Source organism: Phoca vitulina, unplaced genomic scaffold, assembly GCF_004348235.1.
Source record: "Phoca vitulina isolate PV1807 unplaced genomic scaffold, GSC_HSeal_1.0 scaffold41, whole genome shotgun sequence".
Lineage (NCBI taxonomy): Eukaryota > Metazoa > Chordata > Mammalia > Carnivora > Phocidae > Phoca > Phoca vitulina.
This window is the reverse complement of record NW_022589744.1, coordinates 12,407,638-12,427,497: the sequence shown is the minus strand read 5'-3', so window position 1 is coordinate 12,427,497 and position 19,860 is coordinate 12,407,638. Positions and strand designations below refer to the sequence as shown.

At 49.8% G+C, this 19,860-nt stretch overlaps 3 protein-coding genes across 11 annotated transcripts; 2 read left to right on the top strand and 1 right to left on the bottom strand.

Moving 5' to 3' along the window:
- The first annotated feature begins 8 nt into the window (after positions 1-8).
- On the top strand, positions 9-3,953 carry SRSF2 (serine and arginine rich splicing factor 2). Of its 5 annotated transcripts, none has more exons than XR_004302414.1 (4): positions 9-667; positions 887-1,197; positions 1,473-1,576; positions 2,219-3,953. XR_004302414.1 is itself a non-coding variant. In XM_032429512.1 (3 exons), exons 1-2 carry the CDS (start codon positions 306-308, stop codon positions 1,188-1,190), a joined length of 666 nt encoding a protein of 221 aa, XP_032285403.1. In that variant the 5' UTR covers positions 10-305; the 3' UTR covers positions 1,191-1,197; positions 2,219-3,953. The 5 variants fall into 5 exon arrangements, 1 of the variants encoding a protein (XP_032285403.1); XR_004302416.1 differs by having other exon boundaries at positions 887-1,576; positions 2,219-2,316; positions 2,821-3,953; XR_004302415.1 differs by lacking the exon at positions 1,473-1,576 and having other exon boundaries at positions 10-667; positions 2,219-2,316; positions 2,821-3,953.
- On the bottom strand, positions 3,538-8,308 carry METTL23 (methyltransferase like 23). 2 transcript variants are annotated; one of them, XM_032429513.1, is made up of 5 exons: positions 7,917-8,308; positions 5,928-6,032; positions 4,239-4,476; positions 4,072-4,156; positions 3,538-3,917 (listed from the first exon to the last, which is right to left on the bottom strand). In XM_032429513.1, exons 2-5 carry the CDS (start codon positions 6,009-6,011, stop codon positions 3,752-3,754), a joined length of 573 nt encoding a protein of 190 aa, XP_032285404.1. In that variant the 5' UTR covers positions 6,012-6,032; positions 7,917-8,308; the 3' UTR covers positions 3,538-3,751. The 2 variants fall into 2 exon arrangements, with proteins under 2 accessions (XP_032285404.1, XP_032285405.1); XM_032429514.1 differs by lacking the exon at positions 7,917-8,308 and having other exon boundaries at positions 5,945-6,016.
- Positions 8,309-8,558: 250 nt separating this feature from the next.
- Positions 8,559-18,804, top strand: JMJD6 (jumonji domain containing 6, arginine demethylase and lysine hydroxylase). 4 transcript variants are annotated; one of them, XR_004302420.1, is made up of 8 exons: positions 8,559-8,842; positions 9,360-9,748; positions 10,242-10,528; positions 11,374-11,509; positions 12,854-12,992; positions 13,880-14,007; positions 15,296-15,738; positions 16,627-18,804. XR_004302420.1 is itself a non-coding variant. In XM_032429587.1 (7 exons), exons 1-7 carry the CDS (start codon positions 8,714-8,716, stop codon positions 15,330-15,332), a joined length of 1,245 nt encoding a protein of 414 aa, XP_032285478.1. In that variant the 5' UTR covers positions 8,559-8,713; the 3' UTR covers positions 15,333-18,804. The 4 variants fall into 4 exon arrangements, 1 of the variants encoding a protein (XP_032285478.1); XR_004302422.1 differs by lacking the exons at positions 15,296-15,738; positions 16,627-18,804 and adding an exon at positions 11,986-12,074 and having other exon boundaries at positions 13,880-14,481; XR_004302421.1 differs by lacking the exons at positions 15,296-15,738; positions 16,627-18,804 and adding an exon at positions 11,981-12,074 and having other exon boundaries at positions 13,880-14,481.
- Positions 18,805-19,860: the final 1,056 nt, after the last annotated feature.

The window sequence follows — 19,860 nt, the reverse complement described above, 5'->3', positions numbered from 1 at the left end:
GGATTCATTTCCGGGTGGCGCGGGCGCCATTTTGTGAGGAGGGATATAAACGGGCGCTAGGGCCGGTTGCCCGCCCAGTTGTTTCTTTGGTGGAGTCGAGCGCTGCGGCTTTTCGCTCACGTTTTTCTCCCCACCCCGTCCGGCCTCTCTCAGCGTTTCCACGCGGAAGCCAACTGCCGGAGGCGCGGCGCGGCGTCGAGCCGGCCTAGTGTGAGGAAACCGCCGCCTCAGCCGAGCGCGCGGGCCCGCCCAGGGCGTTAGTTTGTAGGCGCGCAGTCGCGGCCCCCGGCCGGCTCTCCAGGGCCATGAGTTACGGTCGCCCGCCTCCCGATGTGGAGGGCATGACCTCCCTCAAGGTGGACAACCTGACCTACCGCACCTCGCCCGACACCCTGAGGCGCGTGTTCGAGAAGTACGGGCGCGTCGGCGACGTGTACATCCCGCGGGACCGCTACACCAAGGAGTCCCGCGGCTTCGCCTTCGTCCGCTTCCACGACAAGCGCGACGCCGAGGACGCCATGGACGCCATGGACGGGGCCGTGCTGGATGGCCGCGAGCTGCGGGTACAGATGGCGCGCTACGGCCGCCCCCCGGACTCGCACCACAGCCGCCGGGGCCCGCCGCCCCGCCGCTATGGCGGCGGCGGTTACGGACGCCGGAGCCGCAGGTAAACGGGCCGGGGGCCAGGGGGGGAGGGCGGGGGGCACAAAGGTCCGCGCGGACACGTGGCGGCGGCGGGCGGGCGCGGGGCCGCGGCGGGCGGCGGGGAAATGGCGCCCGGGCGGCGGGCGGCGCGGTAATGGCGGCGGGGCGGGCGCAGCACGCGGGCGGGGCGCGGCCCTCGGGTCCCGATGGCCGCCCTGACGCCCGGCCCGTCCGCCCTCAGCCCTCGGCGGCGCCGTCGCAGCCGCTCCCGGAGTCGGAGCCGGTCCAGGTCCCGCAGTCGCTCCCGCTACAGCCGCTCCAAGTCTCGCTCCCGCACTCGCTCGAGGTCGCGGTCCACGTCGAAGTCCAGGTCGGCGCGAAGGTCCAAGTCCAAGTCCTCGTCGGTGTCCAGGTCTCGCTCGCGCTCCAGGTCCCGGTCCCGGTCCCGGAGCCCTCCGCCCGTGTCCAAGAGGGAGTCCAAGTCCAGGTCGCGCTCCAAGAGCCCCCCCAAGTCTCCCGAGGAGGAAGGAGCGGTGTCCTCTTAAGCGAATGGTAATGTCAGCGGGGATCCGAGACACATGACCCGAACTCAGAGATGGGGTTTGCAGGAGCTTGTTATGATCCGTGTTAATATAGAAGTGGCTCCTGATGTCGGGAGTGCGGCTGTGAGCTAACTCAGCTTTGGGAGTAATACGAGAGGGGTCTGCAGAAAGGATGTGCGTAAAGCTTAGATAATAATGGCTGTTTCGTAAACTGTTTGAGACCTATTAATGAAAATGACTATTTCTTGCTGTTTTTATCCAACGTCTGCATTTTCCCCTTTAAAGCTGCGGTCTCCTGTTTGATAAAAGAATATTGGCCAGTATTGCAGATTTTAACTGATTTGGCTGATCCTCCAGGGACCAGTTTCTGTGGGCGTGTATTGGAGCAGGTTTGTCTTTAAATGTTAAAGATGCACTATCCTCTTAGAGAAAACGATCAGTTCAACTATTGTTGTACTGACTGGGACTTCATATTCTAATGGATGTGGCAAACGAATTGCAAAAAGAAGCAATGAACTTTTGGAACCCCAAAAAAGTTTACAGGTATTGCACTGGGTGGGGAAAGGATAGTGTGTCTTTAACTCTCAAATTGTTTGGTCCTATTTTTTAAAAGGAAAGGGCCCTAAGTAGCTCAGATATTAAAGCTTTATTCTCAATTGCCAAATGTTTCGTTTGAGAACTAAAAATTTATCTTAAAATAGACTGATTTTCTGATTTCAAGTTGTTTTTGTTTGGATACCGTCCTTTTTTTTCTCCCCTCCCCCCCCTTTTTCCCTTCCTCATATCATTTTTCACCTTGGTTATTTGGCCAAGATTGCATAAACACAAATTTGTAAAAGCGGATGGTAGCCTCTGTGAAAATTTCCTAATTGGGCCTTTATAAAACTGATAATGGCTGGGTGGAACCTTTCCGTAACCTACTTGTTTCACCAGAGCCTTAGTAAGTACATGCCTGAAACTGAAACCATGTGCACTTTCGGTAACTTCATTGTAATGGGAGGTAAACTGAACTTTTTTCTTTTCAAACCTAGATGGGTCAACAAGCAACATAACAGAAGACTTGGGGGAAAAGGACCACACACTCAGTCCATCGAAGAGTCCTTGGAACAAGCAACTGGCTATTGAAAAGGTTATTTTGTAACATTTGTCTAACTTTTTACTTGTTTTAAGCTTTGCCTCAGGTGGCAAACTTCATTTTATGTGCCATTTTGTTGCTGTTATTCAAATTTCTTGTAATTTAGTGAGGTGAACGACTTCAGATTTCATTATTGGCTTGGATATTTGAGGTAAATTTTCCTTTTTGTTTATATAGTGCTGACTTTTTTTGTTTGAAATTAAACAGATTGGTAACCTAATTTGTGGCCTCCTGACTTTTAAGGAAACGTGTGCAGCCATTACACACAGCCTAAAGCTGTCAAGAGATTGACTCAACATTGCCTTCATTCCTTAAAATTAAAAACCTACAAAAGTCGGTGTAAATTTGTTTGTATATGCTATTTACCTTCAGATCTAAGTGGTAATCTGAATCCAAATTTGTATAAAGACTTTTCAGGTGAAAAGACTTGATTTTTTGAAAAGGATTGTTTACCAAACACAATTCTAATCTCTTCTCTTGTGTATTTTTGTGCACTAGGCGCAGTTGTGTAGCAGTTGAGTAATGCTGGTTAGCTGTTAAGGTGGCGTGTTGCAGTGCAGAGTGCTTGGCTGTTTCCTGTTTTCTCCTGATTGCTCCTGTGTAAAGATGCCTTGTCGTGCAGAAACAAATGGCTGTCCAGTTTATTAAAATGCCTGACAACTGCACTTCCAGTCACCCGGGCCTTGCATATAAATAACGGAGCATACAGTGAGCACATCTAGCTGATGATAAATACACCTTTTTTTCCCCCTTCCCCCAAAATGGTATATCTGATCATCTTCATGTATGAACTTAAAATATGGAAAATGTTAAGGAAGCAAAATGGTTTGTAACTTTGTAAGTACTTATAACATGGTGTATCTTTTTGCTCATGAAAATTCTGTACTATAACCATTGTTTCTGTAGTTTAATTAAAACGTTTTCTTGGTGTTAGCTTTTCTCAGAATATGTCTTGGTCTTTTTTCCCCCCTTTATTTGAAAGACCTGTGCAATTACCTTGTGAATTGTTACTGACTGTACAGTATGAAAGTGAAATGTTTAGTAGTTGACTTTTTTTCTAAGTTAAAAAGTGGAAATGCCATTTCAGCACCCATAACCCCTAAAATCAAGCTCTAAGGTAGCACTTTCTTGAGGTTGTGGGTACCCCCGTCTCTCAGCTTAATTTATGCCCTGTTTTTATTTTTATTTTTTTTCTAAAGAACAATCCAAGTCCCTTTTTTTTACAGGTCTGTTAATTTTTGTTTTCATGGCTTTGTAACCCATGAGTGTTTAGGTGACCCACCACCATCTTTAAGGCCGACAGATCAGACCATCTTCAGATTCAGTGCTTGTACTCCCAAGAAGCTGAAGTGGTCTGAGTCTTAGTTGGCATGCCAGGTTGCTAATTAGTATTGACATTGTCCCAGAAGAACCTGTATGTAGGTGTAATTCAGAGACTGTCCTTTGCAAAGGAGATGACCAGCATTTCAACAGTATGTCTTCCTGGGAGGGCAGATTCTGCTATATCTTCTTTGTCTGCATCAAAAGACTCCAGAGGAATGTGGACACATTTCATATCCCACTTGTAGAGCAAAGCTTCAAGTGACCAGTCAGCACTGAAAAAAAATAATAAAATTGTTTTTTTTAAATCATGCTTTTCCTGTTTTGCTTCAGATACATTTTCATTTTATCCTTAAAGTAGATATTGCATGAGGATTAGGATTTAAGTTTTAATAAAACTGAGAGTAGACCAGGCTTATTCAGGCTTACCTTCTTACCTGGTAAGTGGACCACAATTGGACTTTGGGGTTTTTTTCCATCAAAAAGTAGACTGTAGTTAAGATGTCTTCAAAATCTGGGAAGAAAGGACTCCTTAAATGGACTTCTACTTACATCATCTCTCCAGCCAAAGTTATTATTGACCAAAAAAGTTTTACCTTCTGGTTCAAAGAACACATCAGATGCAAGAATAATATCTTGTGGTGGTAGAGCCAGAAGATCCTGAGATACATGTCCCCATGTCAGTCCTACGACACGCACCTGTGGCAGGTTATTCATTTCACAGCTTTTCCGACAGATTTCTAGACAGTAAGGCAGCTCTGAACTGTCCGACAAGATCACTTCAGCACCGCATTTTGCAGCCATAATTCCTGGAAGGCTCACTCCAGCTCCAATCTAAAAGCATTTCAAAGTTCTTAGCGTTGCAGGGAATTTGGGAACTTAAGTTTCCCTAAGTACAGAGTCCGTCATGAGCTGCTCATATCTACAAAATGTGCCACAATTGCAGTGCTTTACTATATGAAGCTTAAGCTCTTCAATTTGTAGAAATTACTTGAGATTCCTCTTAATTGGGTGGGAAGGTTAAGTCCCGTACAGGGCCCTGTACTCTGCAACTGACTTAGGTGCTTCCAAACTCCTGAGTGTGTATCCGGCGACTTAATTGCTTAATATGCCCAAGGCAGTTTGGGACACTTGTTCTTAACAGTCTATAAGGGAGCTCCTAATTATACAGGACATTGGGTCTCTAGAAGCTTGATGGGTGACTTGCCTGCACACCTGGCCATTATGGCTGTTACTACCAATTTTTACTGCTTTTATGTGGCTATAACCTGACAGGTCTGAAACATGGCTTCCTACAAAGGGGATTTTCCAGTTGGGCCTTCCAAGTGACAAGGTCTTAAGCATGCTAAGGACTAACCAAGGAATGCCTTGTATTTTAAAACAAGTTTCCCATTTTCCAGTTCTGAGCAAGAGCTTGGGAGATTCTCAATCTTTTCTGAATGTCTACAAATTGCCACTGTTCGGGGCCAGAAGGATGCCACGTTATCTTCACACCCCTCACATGGTTTTGCAAAAGTTAAAGAGGTGTTACTAAGTTTTGGGTTTGTCCTCGGCCTTCAGATTTAAGCCTTGTACCATTTCTGCAAACTTGAGAAAAGTTTATTTCTCCAAGTGTTTAGCAGTCTCATGTCAGGTGGAGTGATGAGAAAGAGTTTGGGATACTCTCAAGATTTCCAAAATATGGAAAGGGCTATTGTATGAGAAACTGCATGTGACACACTAGACCCCGGATGACCCTGTTGGGACACCCTGGAAAGATGGTCTTTCTTTTTTTTTTTTTTTTTTTAAAGATTTTATTTATTTATTTGACAGAGAGAGACACAGCGAGAGAGAGAGAGCACAAGCAGGGGGAGTGGGAGAGGGAGAAGCAGGCTTCCCGCCGAGCAGGGAGCCCGATGCGGGGCTCGATCCCAGGACCCTGGGATCATGACCTGAGCTGAAGGCAGACGCTTAACGACTGAGCCACCCAGGCGCCCCAAAGATGGTCTTAATGATTGCTTCCATGCCAAGATTCTATAACTATTAATTAGTCAATGGGCTTCACTTAGAATAAAGGTCAGCATAACATAAAGGGCAAGGCGATATTTTAGTCTCGATGGGACTCCTGTGGTCTCTGGTGCGTGTTCTTTTTTTAAACAACTTAAAATGTAAAAAGCATTCTTAGCTCACATGACTTACAAGCTGGCCAAATCACCCGATTTAAAAATATTTAACAAAAGTCAGTAACAAGCACGTAGACTTAAATCTGAACAGAGCATTTTAGGAAACCTCAAGGGCACTTGTACCTCTAAGACAGCCTTGCCCGGCAGAGATCTTCTGTGAAACCACAGGTACTGAGCCAGGACCACCGCACAGGGCCAAACATACATTCCATACTGCAGATGCAGCACCTGAAAAGAATTTTTTGTATGCCAAAAATAACTCACCTGCTGGCAGTTGGGAGTATATATTTTTACAGCAATTAAAGTGCCCGACACTGGACAAAAATGACAGTTCCCTGCTGTCCAGTTCACATCCCATGGGGTATATGAAACCGCAATACCATGTGATAAGCACTCTTCATACACTCATTCACTCAACAAGCATTTACCCAGGCACTGAATGGCTAAGGATGTAACTAGGTTATCATGGAATACACATATACACACACATACCCTACTGGGAAAAAGACAAGCCACAAGTAAGCAAATATATTTTTAGTTGGTGATAATGCTAACAACAGCAGGTGATGTGAGAGAGTAGTGGGGGCAGGGAGAGGTGGGGAGACAGTGACCACAAGGTGGCTGTCCTAGATAGGGCGAATGATTCAGGCAAGGGTCCTGAAGCAGGAACTAAAAAGCCTCTGGCTGGACCACAGAGGGCACTGACCACAGGGGCATGGGGGCTGGGAGGCAGGGTTGTAGTACAGAGGTCAGTGGGAAGGCAGGGACAGACCTGTGGGGTCTTGTAGGCCACAGGAAATTTAGCTTTTATTGTAAGTGCAGTTAAGAATGTATCAGAGGGTTATATTCACAGGCATAACTTGGTATGCTTATGGGAAACAATGAGTCCAGGAAGACATTCCAGAAGTTTTGAGTGCAGCTCAGTCCTGGAATTAGGAAGGCAGGCAGCTTACAGAGCCTTTGGAAAGATACAGAATTGTGAGAGCACAGTATTCAGGGAGGCAAAATAAGGACTCACACCTTTGGAATGAACCTACCTGAGTTCAAATGCTGGCTGTGTAACTTACTAGCTGTGTGACCTCACCCGTTATTTAACCTGTCTGTGCTTCAGTTTCCTCACCTGCAAAAAGCCTATCTCATAGGGTGACTTGGAAGACTCAATGCAAACTACTTAGTACAGCGCCCGGCACAAAATAAGCAAAGCAAGCTGTCATTAAACTGCAAAACTGCAAGTCTTTCTGTTTTCTAGAGCAGAGGGTGCTGCTAGTGGACTGGTTGGAAAGGGGGCTGAAGTGGTGTAAGTATCAAAGGTGAAGGAACTGAAAGTCTGAACTCAATCATTCAATTCACTCAACAGAAGTATTAGTGCCTAGGCACTGGTTCTAAGTGTAGGGAGTGCAGCGTGAATAAAATGCCTGCCTGGTAGATTTTACCCAGGATACAATAAAGTATTTCTGACCAGCGCAGTGAGTGAGTTTGCAGATTTGGCTGTAAAGGGGTCTTTGTTCTCACAGGGAGTTATCTTCACCTCCTAAACTTGGGAAGAAGTCCCAGTGGGTATTTCAACACGAAGGCATTTAAAAACTATCAGAAATGGGTTTCACTGGAGACTTAACCTCCTCTTAGGCGGTTTTTCATCTTCAAATTATTTTTGCTAATATCTACCTCACAGACTGCTGTTAAAATCGAAACACTGCAACGTCCAAGTGCTTCGAAAAACCGGACGCATAACGTATTACTTCTATTATTTGTGAGAGTTTGGGGACAGCCGTGAGCTGAAAAGAAATGAGTGCCAACCCAAGAAACTTTATTTGAAAAGGGACAGTGGAATCCCCGGTCCTGGATAAAGCTGAATTAAGAAGCCCTTCAAAATCAAAGAAAATATTTGGTGTCAAAAATGCCACCTTTCCGGCAGGATATATTCGATGTGGAAGGCCCTTTTCCCGGCAGGGCCCCTTCAGGCCACAAACCTTCCCGCCCGGAGGTCCATCCTAAGACAGGGTAGCCGCCAAACCCCGCCCCCACCCCTCCCAACACCCCCAGGTCGGCTGGGAACGGCTCCTGCCCAGGGCGCCACCGCAAAGGACCGGAGGCACCTCCCGCCGCACGCACCTGCGGGACGCTGACCTCCAGTACGGCCCCCTCGGCCCCCAGGCCAGGCTCCTCCAAGAACCGAAAGCGCTGGGCCCGGACCTCATGCCCTCGGAGGCCACGCTTGCCCAGGGGGGAATCGGGGACCCCCGGACGGGCCGGGAACAGCGAAGAGCGCCGGGCTGCCAGGCTGCGCGCGCGGGAAACCCCTGGCCGGCTGGGGCCGCCTCACCGGCGCCACGTGGCCCTTGGCGGCCCTCCCGGGTCGCTGCAACTCGACCGCAAGGGCGGGGAAAGCACCCTTCCGGCGACGCTGTGGCCGCACAGTGAGAAGACACCGGAGACCAGGGAAAAGAGATACGGAAGACAAGCGGCCTCGGAGCCTCGCACGCCGGAAACGAGCCGCGCATAAAGCGGCCCACGCCCGGAAGTGACGCGCACACCGGAAGCGGGCGCGGGAGAGGCGGAGCCGTAGTGAGGCGGCTCCTCGATCAGCTCGACCTTCCCAACATGGCGGAGAGCCGGCGAATGTGAGGGCGGACCCCGGAGGTGCCCGAGCCAATGGCTCACCGCGACAGGCCGGGGGGCGGGGAAGACGGCAGCCGCGTGCCCAACCCGAGGCCCGGGAGGTGGTTGGGGAGTGAATTTTCTGGAAGGCGAGTTTAAAGGCGCCGGGCCAGAGCGAAGGGCGTTTGGGTGCCGCCGCCGCCACCGCCTCCACCGCCGCAGCCAGTGCCCGGGCTGGGAAGGGGGTGCGTTGGAAGCAGGAAGCGAGGCGCGCGGAGGTCGTCGCGGGAGCAGCTGGTGATCCCCGGAGGATGAACCACAAGAGCAAGAAGCGGATCCGCGAGGCCAAGCGGAGTGCGCGGCCGGAGCTCAAGGACTCGCTGGACTGGACCCGTCACAACTACTACGAGAGCTTCTCGCTGAACCCTGCGGCCGTGGCGGTGAGTGGGCCGGGGTCGCGGGCTGGGGCCGGGCATGGGCATCTCCGGGCTCATGCGCACCTCCCCCAGCGCCCAGCGCGGCACCTCTGAGTGCCGATGGGCGCACTCGCACCCCGCGGAGGTCCGGGTCATCGGCGCCCGGATTTCAGGGCGGGCCTCCTTCCTCCCGCGCCGCAGCTGCCGCCTGCCCGGCCACCTGGAGGCTGACGCCTTTGGCGATATCCACAAGGAGGACTGTCGCCCCTTGACCCCTTTGGGCTGTGGGGCCCCCGGGGACTTGACTGTGGAGGCCCATGAGTGGGAGATGCGAAGCCCCCTTCCCCTGGTGGGGCGGCGCAGGGTGCGACGTGTCAGTCCACACGCAGGTCCTTGTCCCCCCCCCCCAAAGATAAGCCGGAACGAGAATCTGGTTCCTTAGGTATGTCGTTGCTAATTGGTCCTGGGGGACGCCTTTTGCTGCAGCTGGACTTTTTTTTTTTTTTTAATTAACTGGATAGGTCTTTTCTGATTCTTTCAGGATAACGTGGAAAGGGCAGACGCATTACAGCTGTCTGTGGAGGAATTTGTGGAGCGATATGAAAGACCGTACAAGCCCGTGGTTCTGCTGAATGCCCAAGAGGGTTGGTCTGCGCAGGAGAAATGGACCCTGGAGCGCCTAAAAAGGAAGTACCGGAACCAGAAATTCAAGTGTGGTGAGGATAATGACGGCTACTCCGTGAAGATGAAGATGAAATACTACATCGAGTACATGGAGAGCACTCGGGACGACAGCCCCCTTTACATCTTTGACAGCAGCTATGGTGAACACCCCAAAAGAAGGAAACTTTTGGAAGACTACAAGGTGCCCAAGTTTTTCACTGATGATCTCTTCCAGTATGCCGGGGAGAAACGCAGGCCCCCTTACAGGTAAAGTACCTGGCGGTGAAGCTTTTACGGTCTAACGTAGGACAGTATGTGTCACCTGAGCTCAGTTGGCTAACCTTTTTCCATAACAGTGAGTGGTTCTCCTTAGTTGCACATGGAACTTACTTAGGGGGTTACTGCTGCCTGCCCAGGTCCTACGGCCACAGACTGGTTTTACTGGTCTGGGTTGCCACCTGGGCATCAGGATTTCTGAAGGCGCCCCAGGTGACTCAAACATGCAACCAAAGTTAAACCACTGATCTTTAAAGGAAGTTTTAATAGTTGAAGCCCGGTAGTAGTAAGCCACATCAGTGATTTTTTTTCTTCTTTCTATTATGGAGCATTCCAGGCATGATTCATTTAGCGTTTCTGCGTAGCAGGATTTATGTAGTTTCTGAAATAAAGAACATAATGTATAAGACTAAAAACTCACTATTTGGTGGCGTGTGTGTACAGTTAAATTACCTTTCATATCTTGGACGTTTCCATCCTTTAGGTGGTTTGTGATGGGGCCACCACGCTCTGGAACTGGAATTCACATCGACCCTCTGGGAACCAGTGCCTGGAATGCCTTAGTTCAGGGCCACAAGCGCTGGTGCCTGTTTCCTACCAGCACGCCCAGGGAACTCATCAAGGTGACCCGTGAAGAAGGAGGGAACCAGCAAGATGAAGCTATTACCTGGTTTAGTATCATTCATCCCCGGACGCAGCTTCCCACCTGGCCACCTGAATTCAAACCCCTGGAAATCTTACAAAAACCAGGAGAGACTGTTTTTGTACCAGGTATAGATGAACTAAGAGAAAGTACATTCTTTGATTTCAGTTATTTGTCATTTCGGAGCACAGGTGTATATAGAAGGAATCAAACCTGTCTGCATGCTGACTCTAAACGAACTGACCGCTTCCCACCTCAGACAGTGACGTGCGGCTGTGTGCTCAAGTGCTTAGGGGGCTGCTCTCCACGTCTCTTGTAATCTAAACCCCTAGTGCCTATTGATAAACTTTATGTAAAGATTCTACTCATCTTTATGCCTAGTAGTTATCTGGTGTCTCTGTGGACTTACCGTAACTTGTGCATATTTCTGTAAATTGGGTTTTTAATACAGTGTAGCATTGGCCAGGTTGAGCCAGGAAATAGGAACTTGGGGCTAAGAGGAAAGACGTCCCATACCTGATAGGCTAAGTGTTTAGAGTGAGGGTATTTAATATTGAAGATAGGTGTTCTCCTCCTAGGAGCTGAAGAACTTGCTGCCTTTACAGTTTTGAGCACAGTTTTGGAGTAACAGGGGTCAACACACTTTTTCTGTAAAAGGCAAAGAGTAAATATTTCAAGCGCTGTGGGCCAGACAGGGTCTGTTCCAACTGCTCAACTCTGCCTGTGGAGCAGGAAAACAGCCACAGACAATCCGGAAATGAACGGACATGGCTGTGCTCCAGTAGAACTTTCCACAAATAGGTTGGGATTCCTGGATCAGGAGAAGCATTGACCAGTCTTGATCTCATGTCTCTGAGTCTCTACCTGTCTCACCTATAGATGGGTAGATAGGAACTCTCTATTCCTGAAGCTTATGTTATTTGTGATTGTGCAGAACCAAACCCTATTTAACTGTGTATTTGTTGGATTTCAGGAGGCTGGTGGCACGTTGTCCTTAATCTTGACACCACCATTGCCATCACCCAGAATTTTGCCAGCAGCACCAACTTCCCTGTTGTATGGCACAAGACGGTAAGAGGGAGGCCAAAGTTATCGAGGAAATGGTATAGGTGAGAGACGTTTTTTTTTCTTATTTTTGTCTTGTTCCAATTCCTACCCCAGAGGTGAAATGGAAAGAGTCCACTGCTGCAGTAACGTGTGCTGATCTTAGGCCTGGGAGAGCTGGGGCTGCAAAACCGCACAGGCAGAGGAGAGTGGGTCCAAGGTCAGGGCTAGTTCTCAGGATGCTTGCCAGCCTCCAGGTGACAGGGTAAGACTCTGCATGTTTGATCAGTCAGTCAAAACATGGTCATAATTGGGATTGGTTCTCATTTTTCTGTTTATTTGTTTTGTTTTATTTTCTGTTTTTGTTTACGTCCCCCCCAAAGCTAGCACTAGCAAAGGAAGCCATTTTGTTTGGGTTTTATTTTGGTTCTTTCTTTTTCTTACTGAGAAGCATTATTCCCTTTTGAACTTATTACCTTCAGTTCTTGTGAGTGAGGTGACTGCCCTGGAGACTTAGCTCCTCTGTTTATCCACAGAACAGATACAGCACGGGCAGCGGCAGTGCAAGCCACCCCCAGCCACCCCGTGCCACTGTGTCCCAACCCTGACCTGGAGGGACCAGCTCTCGGGGTAAGAGAGGGATCCTGGCTTGGTCAGTGCTCAGCCTCCCTGCTGAGAGGGCCAGCAAGGGTGGTGGCTTTGTTCTCCCCGGACTCACGGGCACCTGAGGCCCACTTACTCCATCCCGTAGGCCACTGTGTGCTGTGATTTGGTCATCTTAAAGGCCTTACCATACAGCTGGTCTTTTGTCCCTGGTTAGAGTGGATGCCAGATCAGGTCCCTAAGGGGAGGGCTGCTGCCTCTGAAAGTCCAGTTCAGTTTTATCTTCAAGTGAGGGGAACCCTTTCTGTTGCTTGACACTTCTTATTTCTTGCAAACCCAATTGTTGCTACTTGTACAAATAGAATTTAACCAAGCGCAACTGCGGTCACTCAGTGCTGTGTTGTGGAAAGGAAGGGTGTAAAAAAATGAGCTAGGAATGGTTCAGGAAAAAACACAAGGAAGAGAGACTCTTTCTCCCAGGTGGAAAAAAAAAAAAAAAAAAAAAAGACTAACTCGGGGCAGCTTTGCCTCACAGGTCGGCAGCACGGCTGGCTCCTTTGCAAAGGTCATAGTAACTTGCGTGCCGCTAGGTTGCCTTTCAGAAAAGCCTGAGCAGCACAGTAGGGCTTCTGTTCCCAGCCTGTGGATCCGTGTGTCCTCACCACTGTCCAGCACCCATTCTGAGCCAAGGCACCTGACTTCCCAGGTGCTTCTGAGAGAGACAGGCCTCAGCTTTGAGTCCGGGTGATTGTGTGCAGGTGTTGCTGCCGGTCCCAGCGCTGGGAACGATGTTTCTTGTCTCTCAGGATCTTGAAGCAAGAGCACCCCGAGCTGGCGGTCCTGGCTGACTCCGTTGACCTTCAGGAGTCCACAGGGATTGCCTCGGACAGCTCCAGTGACTCCTCCAGCTCCTCCAGCTCCAGCTCATCCGACTCGGACTCGGAGGTGAGGCCTTGCTCCCTGCCCAGGCCCTCGGGGCAGGTCACCCCGGGAACACCAGATGTGACTCTCCCCTCTCCTGTCCGGGAGAGAGAGAGATGAGAACATGGTCCACTTTGTTCCAAGAACTACAGCTGCCACTATTCCTGCTGGGTGGTGAATTTTGCCCATGTTACAGCCTTGCACGTGTGTGTGGGGGTGGGTGCGTGCGCATGTCGTTGCAGTAACTTCAAGAGGTAAAAGGAGTATTTGGGGATTTTGTTAAGGGAATGGCCGAGGATCACACAGCTCATGATGGGGTTTCAGACTTAGAGCATTGTCACCTCAAAGCCCATGTTGAGAATTGTCCCTGTGGATGTAAATTGTAAGCCTGGAAACTCGGCAAATTCAGTGGTTTGTTAGAAGCTAACGTCATTTTGGGGAAGAGGAACCTGTGCCCTTAGCAGATGAAATTTCTGTTTTAGCGCTTCGCGTAATCTGGGGATTTGGTGTTTTGCAGGGGGCAAGGGCGGGGGAGTAGTGTGTTAAGTGCTATACTTCTGTGCTTCCCTCCTCGGGGTCTGTGTGGACGCAGTGAAATGGCATAATGCAATCTCAGAATCTGACTGTAAGATATTCTTAGAGCGTGTGTCCCAATTTCGAACAAATAACCCTCCCGTTGGAGAACACTGGAGGGGCAGCCGGCATGTGAGGGAAGTTGCAGTGTTTGGGAGGCAGAAACACTGGAGGGAGACGGCCATTCAGACCGTGTTGGGGCGCGGCGGCAAATGGCTGCTTCACTTCTGGGAGAACGCGGATGACATTTGTGCCGTCTCCTGAGGTCGGAAGTTTATTTACAGACAGAATGGGTTGCATCTCGTTGAGTTCCTGTTTTTTTTTCCTTCTCCGTCCAGTGTGAGTCTGGGTCTGAAGGCGATGGGACGATGCACCGCCGGAAGAAGCGGAGAACGTGCAGCATGATGGGAAATGGGGACACCACCTCCCAGGACGACTGTGTGAGCAAAGAACGCAGCTCCTCCAGGTGACCACGCACGGCTGTTGTCTGTGTAGGAGGACATGCCCGCGGCGAGGGGCAGGGCCCTGGGGAGGGCAGCCTTTTGGATCTGCAGACAAGGGGAGGGCCGGAGAAAGCCAGAGAACGAGGACGCCCTTGGAATAGGAGTCCGTTCACTTAGCATTTGCTACAGTAGCTTTTTGCTCCGCTACCAGTGCAAAGTAATGTGGCTCATTTTATGCATAAAGGCAAGAATCTGTGTGGATGGTGCCAAGGAAACCCTTAACGTTATTTAATAAAAACTAAATCCATTTTATATCCTTGCAACTTTTATTCTTTGAGAATACCAGAACCTCCCCTTGTTGCTCTTCCTGTGGTGTTGTGGGAAAGCAGTCACCCCACTGCTGTGTGCTCTCGATGGGGAAGGGATGGTTACAGCACTTGGGGGCAGCCCAAGAGAAGGTCCCTGGTGTCTCCCGAGAGCCTCAGGGCCGGCCTCCCGCTTTTCCCCCCACTTGCCATTGTTGCTTTGAGCGCTCACACCAAGTGAGACATCCGTGAAGAACTCCAATTTTCTATAAGGTCTTCATCACGTCTCCCACGTTTGTTTGCTTGTTTGTTTGTTTGTTTGCACCAGATTGGGTCTAAATAAGTTAAAACTTAAAATCAGAGTCAGTAAGGTAATCTCTTTGCCAGCGTGTGCCCTCGTGGTGGACACGGAATGGGCTTTCAGTGAGTTTTGGACCCAGACTCTTCTCACGAGCGAGTCGTAGTGTGTCTGGCGGCGGCAGTAAGCGGGAAGCTTTCGGGGAGCTTTCAGGGAGGTAGTTCAGTACAGAAGCTTGGAGGACTCTAAACGTCGGAGGGCCTGGCCTGCCGCGGGTGACGTTGCTGTTGTGTTCTTTGTATCTCTGAGCAGCTGGCTGTTTTCTTGACACATGTTAGGAAAGTGTAGGACCCACAAGCCTTGCTGTCTGTTTTCCTCTTTCTCTGTGGTCAGACTGGAATTCCAGGAGAAGTTCAGGTGTCCCAGTGACACGAATTTATGGGACTAGACTATGCATTTCTCAAGCAAGTCATCCTCTTCACAGCCATTGTTAGATTTCTCTTCTTGCTTTTCTAAGGTGTTTCTGTTGCTGGAGACTCCCACCTGCCCGTGATGTGTGACTTTATAATTTGTCAGAAAAAGTTCTAGGGACAGCCCTGCCCTGAATTGCATGTGGGGTCCTGGGGTTCTGCTTAACATTTCCTTCCAGCTTTGCACCAGCTGTGCTGTCTACATGCTGATTACAGGCAGTTGTACTTTCCTTGGCAGGATTAGGGACACTTGTGGAGGCCGGGCTCACCCCTGAGCAAATAAAGACGCTCTCCCTGAGGTGGCTCCTGTGTACGCTGTTGGCCGCCACCTGACTCAGTTCTCACGTCTTCTGCTCCCACCTTCTCCTTTGTCTTCTTTGAATTTGGATAACCTTCTCTGGTCCAAGCTTCTGTCTTCGGTCAAATGCCGTTTTACTGCTTACTAAGAATAGATGGTCAAGAGTTTTCGAAGCTCAGCAAGCTCAGTGACACCCGAAACACCGAAGGCTGGCGTGCTGTCGGGTGAGGAGCTCTGTGCTGTCACCTCTAAGCCACGCTGCTCGACCTCGAGGCCGCAGGGCTGGGATCCCTTGAGTGTCTCGCTGCGTCTGATACCTCAGCGACGTTGGTGAGGAACCTCTGCTGTCCGAGAGCCGGCTGCGCACAAGCAGGCCCTGAGGGGTGAGTGGACTCGGATTTGTGTCTGAGCCAATTACACGTAAAACGTGCTGCGCACACGCCACCTTCCTTTGTGTCACCGTTTGTCCAAAGCCGCACTCCGTGGTCGTGACCCAGCCAATGCGGGCAGCACCGCTCACCCCTGGTTTTGGACGAGTTACCTTCCCTCCACCGCCAGAGAGCCTCTTAAATTCCGGCAGTGTTTTCGTGTGGTGTATTTTGGGGGCAGGATGATACGTCAGGGTTTTTGTTTAGGAACGGAGTGGGAAAGGTGTTCAATGTGTTCTTATCGCAGAATTCAAGTTGTGAATAGGGCCCGCTTCTAACAGGTGTGGCCTCTTCCTACCATGTGATCCATAAGGCAGAAGCTCTCACTCTGTAAGAGACGTCACGAGTAGTGTCCCTGTTTGTTTGACCAGCAGACATTAGGTGGGTGGCTTGTGCTGCACGTCTGGAATAAATCCATATATGGTGCTTCTAGTCTTTGGGATCTGTTTAGGCTTCTCAGTAACTCTGGTCTGAATCCTTGGGGATTGACCAGCAGGTTCCATCTCTTGCCCTCTCAGTTCACCTGCTTGCCTTAATCTGTCCCTAAATTCAGCTAAATTTAAATAAAAGTAAGAGGGGGCTTGTCAAGGATGTGCCCAGTGAAAAGCACTGAGCAGCGTGCCCCGTTCTGGGCGGGGGTGTAGGTAAGGGCATGAGCAGCCAGAGGGCAGCAGGAGTCCCCGGGGAGCAGACGGCCTGGAATTATGTGGTGTTGCCTCCCCAGATCCTCCCTGAACATGGGTATAATCTGGGGAATCCAGGGCTCCTCTGTGCAAAGGTTATAATTTTAACAGACTGATGATCATTTCTTGACACTGGGTCGATCATGTGGCTTTCCTCTAGGAGGCTGGTTCCCTACTTTGTCTTGGTCAGTTTTCTGCATTCTCAAATGCCGATCCAGAAACGTGGCCGGATTGGATGGAGAACGTCCACCATGTTCCTCGGCGTTGGCGCCTGTCACCTGTCCCTCAGTGCCGCTCTCCTTCCCCACCAGGCCACCCGGGCTCAGGCAGCCCTGCTTCCATTCCAGGGTGTGTTTGGGTGTGAGTAAAGACAAACCCTGAATGTGTCGTCTCTTTGTGTTCACACCTGAATGGGGTTCCTGTCTCCTTTTTAAAATGTTTTTGCCATCTTCCAAAATGCTTTTTTTCTTTACGCTAGTATTGCTGCCGGGCTCACACCTTCCTCTCCGATTCATATCAACTTCCCTCTAAACTTGAAAAAACAAACAAAACCAAAAGGCTGTTTGCCACGAGGGGGCAGGATAGGACACTTTTGCAGTGGCTGGGATGACAGGGTAGAAGTTTGAATGGGAGAGATTAGCCTTGTCAAGAGGCCAAAGGTGATTCCTGTTTGACAAACAATATTCAGAAATAAGGGATCCAGCCCACCTGACAGGCCCACAGTCACCTCACCAGAAAGCATCTGGATCACACAGCTTATATGTTGCGGTTTGGCTTTTGCCACCCCATGAGTGAGTGACCATGGGACAGTCTTTGTTTTAGGCAGGCCAGAGATTCAACACCTCCCACCCCGCCCCTGTTCCTGTTGCTGTGGGCCAACCAAGCACACCATTATGGAAATAAAGCAGGGATGAGGTGGGGGAACTGAGAAGGGAGTGCAGTGATGGCTGGGTGCTTGGGACAAGGTAGGAAGTGGGAACCAGGGGCCATCTGTTCTAAAGTTAACCCTTCACCCCACCTGGTCTGAGCTCCTTCTCTGAGTGGTGTCAACAATAGTAAGGGCAAGGACATGACATGAAACTTCTCCAACTGAAGACCAACAAGGTGGGTCCTGGAAGAAGGGTTCTTGGACCAGTAACTACTGATAGGGAGGAGCAGGGTGGAGGAAGATAGCGTGGGGCTCTGGGGCTTTGGGAGTGAGCACCAAAGACTTTACCATCAGCCTGAAGTATCCAGTGCCGCACACAGGCAGGTGTCTCTGGGGTCAGTAGTAGTGCTGGGATATTCAGGGGACACCGTTTGAGGGGAGAGTCACCAAACACAGGGACGTTCACATTTGGCTTAGGCTTGCAGATGCCCATTTGTGAATCTTCCAAGCGTTCAGCTTGTGTTTGAGTGCCAGGCACTGTTCTAGGTGCTGGGGATGCAGCCGTGACGAGGCCAGGTCCCTCTCCTCGTGGAGCTGAAAGTCAGTGAGCGCGCCATGCCCGGTTCCTAAGGGTCACTCGTCAGAGTAGGTGGAGTCAAGCACATCCATTTCCATGACCAAAAAAGCAAGGTCAGACCTTACTAAATTCGAGTCCATGAGATCTTCATAAAAGAACATAAATAACATCATAGTTGGGTTCTTAGTATTTGGATTCTCTCTAAATTAGCTAAAGATATTTAAGGATCGGCAAGAAAGTTGTTGGTATAAGTGCTTTATGAACTTACTAGAGGTTCAGCCTGGATATGATTTAGGACTTTAGACAAGAGTGTGGGACAGAATAGGAGTTTTGCGGTAAATGTTGTAAAAAGTGCTCTCTAGGATGTAGGCGTGTACGTGCACAGCTGTAGGGTCCTTGAATTGTGTGTAGCGTTTCCACAAATAAGTTGTTTGTCATGTGTGTGCTGGGTACTGCTGATGGTTCCCTGTGGAGTCTGGTTTCTCCTCATACTCCCCCGTCCCTCCCTGCCTTTTGTCAATATGTTCCACTGATGTTACATTATATACAGCAAAACTAGATGACCCTCGTGCCCCGGCCCCCTCGGGTGGTGGCTCTCGACTTCTGTCTCATCATTAGTTCAAAGACTTGAGATGTCTAGCCCCCACTGAATGTCCCATGAGAACTGGCTCGGTCTGCTGTCTCCAAGGTGACTGGACAGTGCAGAAGAACTGGGACCGTGCAGAGTCCTTGTTCCTCCTGCCACTGCCACAGAGACACCCAGCAGCCTGCTCCATCTGCTTCCGTCTCGCCGTGGGCTCCGCCATGGGATGCCTGTGGCTCCGCCGTTTGATGAGTGTTTTTAACTTTCACTTGGATGAAACTTGTTTATCATTTTAAATAAAGCAACTTGATTTAGAGTTGGGTTTTTTGCATTGTTTTATTCTTGTTTCTTCTCGTTATTCATCCGTTATTCATCCGATAGTGGATACAGAATGTAGCTAAGTTTGCACAGTGGGCCCCCTTAAAGGTATACTTTCAAACAATGAAGGCAGGGGACAAAAAAGAAGGCCCACTTTGGCTGAAAGTCCCCCCAGGGGTCAAAAGCCAGTAGCTGAGATAGGAGCCCCATTCCACATTTTATAGTTACAGGGCATTTTTCACCAACCACCACTGAAACTCCTTTTGCTGGTACCCCTTACTGTTATGGGAAGCAACAGGACTAAGCTCCCCCTCTTCTTGGAAGCCTGCTGGTCATAACTGGAGCTCAGGAAGAAGCCTAAGCACATACTTGTGTCTTCCATGTAAACAGCACTCCATCTAGCTTCTTGGCTTGCACCAGATACCAGCTTAGGCACTGTAATATTTCCAAAAAAGCAATAAATGTATCCTAAGCAAAAACTGGCACCCTGTTTTTTCATCTGGTGCCTGACAAACTTTGCCCTGTGTTTATTGGGAGTGGTAAAGACACAATTTTTTTTGGTTACAGCATATCTATCACAAACAAGCACAACAGGAGGAAGGATCTGGAGAAACAAAAACAGTAGACTTCCCTTCATTCTACCCTCCCATACGCTCGAGAATTACTCCAAGAGGAAAAGTCAGTAGGGGAGCAGAGTTACACCTGGAGCTGAATTCCAGAAAGCAGCCTTTGGGGGGCAGCCACGTTACAATGAGGCTTGTGTTGAAGGCTGCTGGGTCTCAGGCCGGAAGGGGCATTCACCGGCCAGGAACTAGAAGTGTTCCCAGAAAATGCTGTGGACGAGTCTGGAAGTGGCCGCGAGTGAGCGGGGTTAACGTTTGCTCTTCATGGTCTTGCAGGCAGTCCGGTGCCATGCTTTAGGTGAGCCTTCGGCCTTACAGGGCCTCAGCATTTCGCAACCAGCGGTTCCAAAGTGCTGGACCTTCTGTACAGGGCGGAAATGATGCCGAAAATGACAGTCAATCTGAGGGCGCCTGAGGAAAGAGCT

Coding starts and splice junctions, on each gene's coding strand:
- METTL23 (XM_032429513.1), bottom strand. CDS start 6,011: ATGTATGTTTGGCCCTGTGCGGTGGTCCTGGCTCAGTACCTGTGGTTT. Junction 4,157..4,238: donor TGTGTTCTTTGAACCAGAAG/GTAAAACTTTTT, acceptor CTTTCTTCCCAG/ATTTTGAAGACATCTTAACT. Junction 3,918..4,071: donor TCCACTTACCAGGTAAGAAG/GTAAGCCTGAAT, acceptor ATTTTTTTTCAG/TGCTGACTGGTCACTTGAAG.
- SRSF2 (XM_032429512.1), top strand. CDS start 306: ATGAGTTACGGTCGCCCGCCTCCCGATGTGGAGGGCATGACCTCCCTC. Junction 668..886: donor TACGGACGCCGGAGCCGCAG/GTAAACGGGCCG, acceptor GTCCGCCCTCAG/CCCTCGGCGGCGCCGTCGCA.
- JMJD6 (XM_032429587.1), top strand. CDS start 8,714: ATGAACCACAAGAGCAAGAAGCGGATCCGCGAGGCCAAGCGGAGTGCG. Junction 9,749..10,241: donor AAACGCAGGCCCCCTTACAG/GTAAAGTACCTG, acceptor TCCATCCTTTAG/GTGGTTTGTGATGGGGCCAC. Junction 14,008..15,295: donor AAAGAACGCAGCTCCTCCAG/GTGACCACGCAC, acceptor TTTCCTTGGCAG/GATTAGGGACACTTGTGGAG.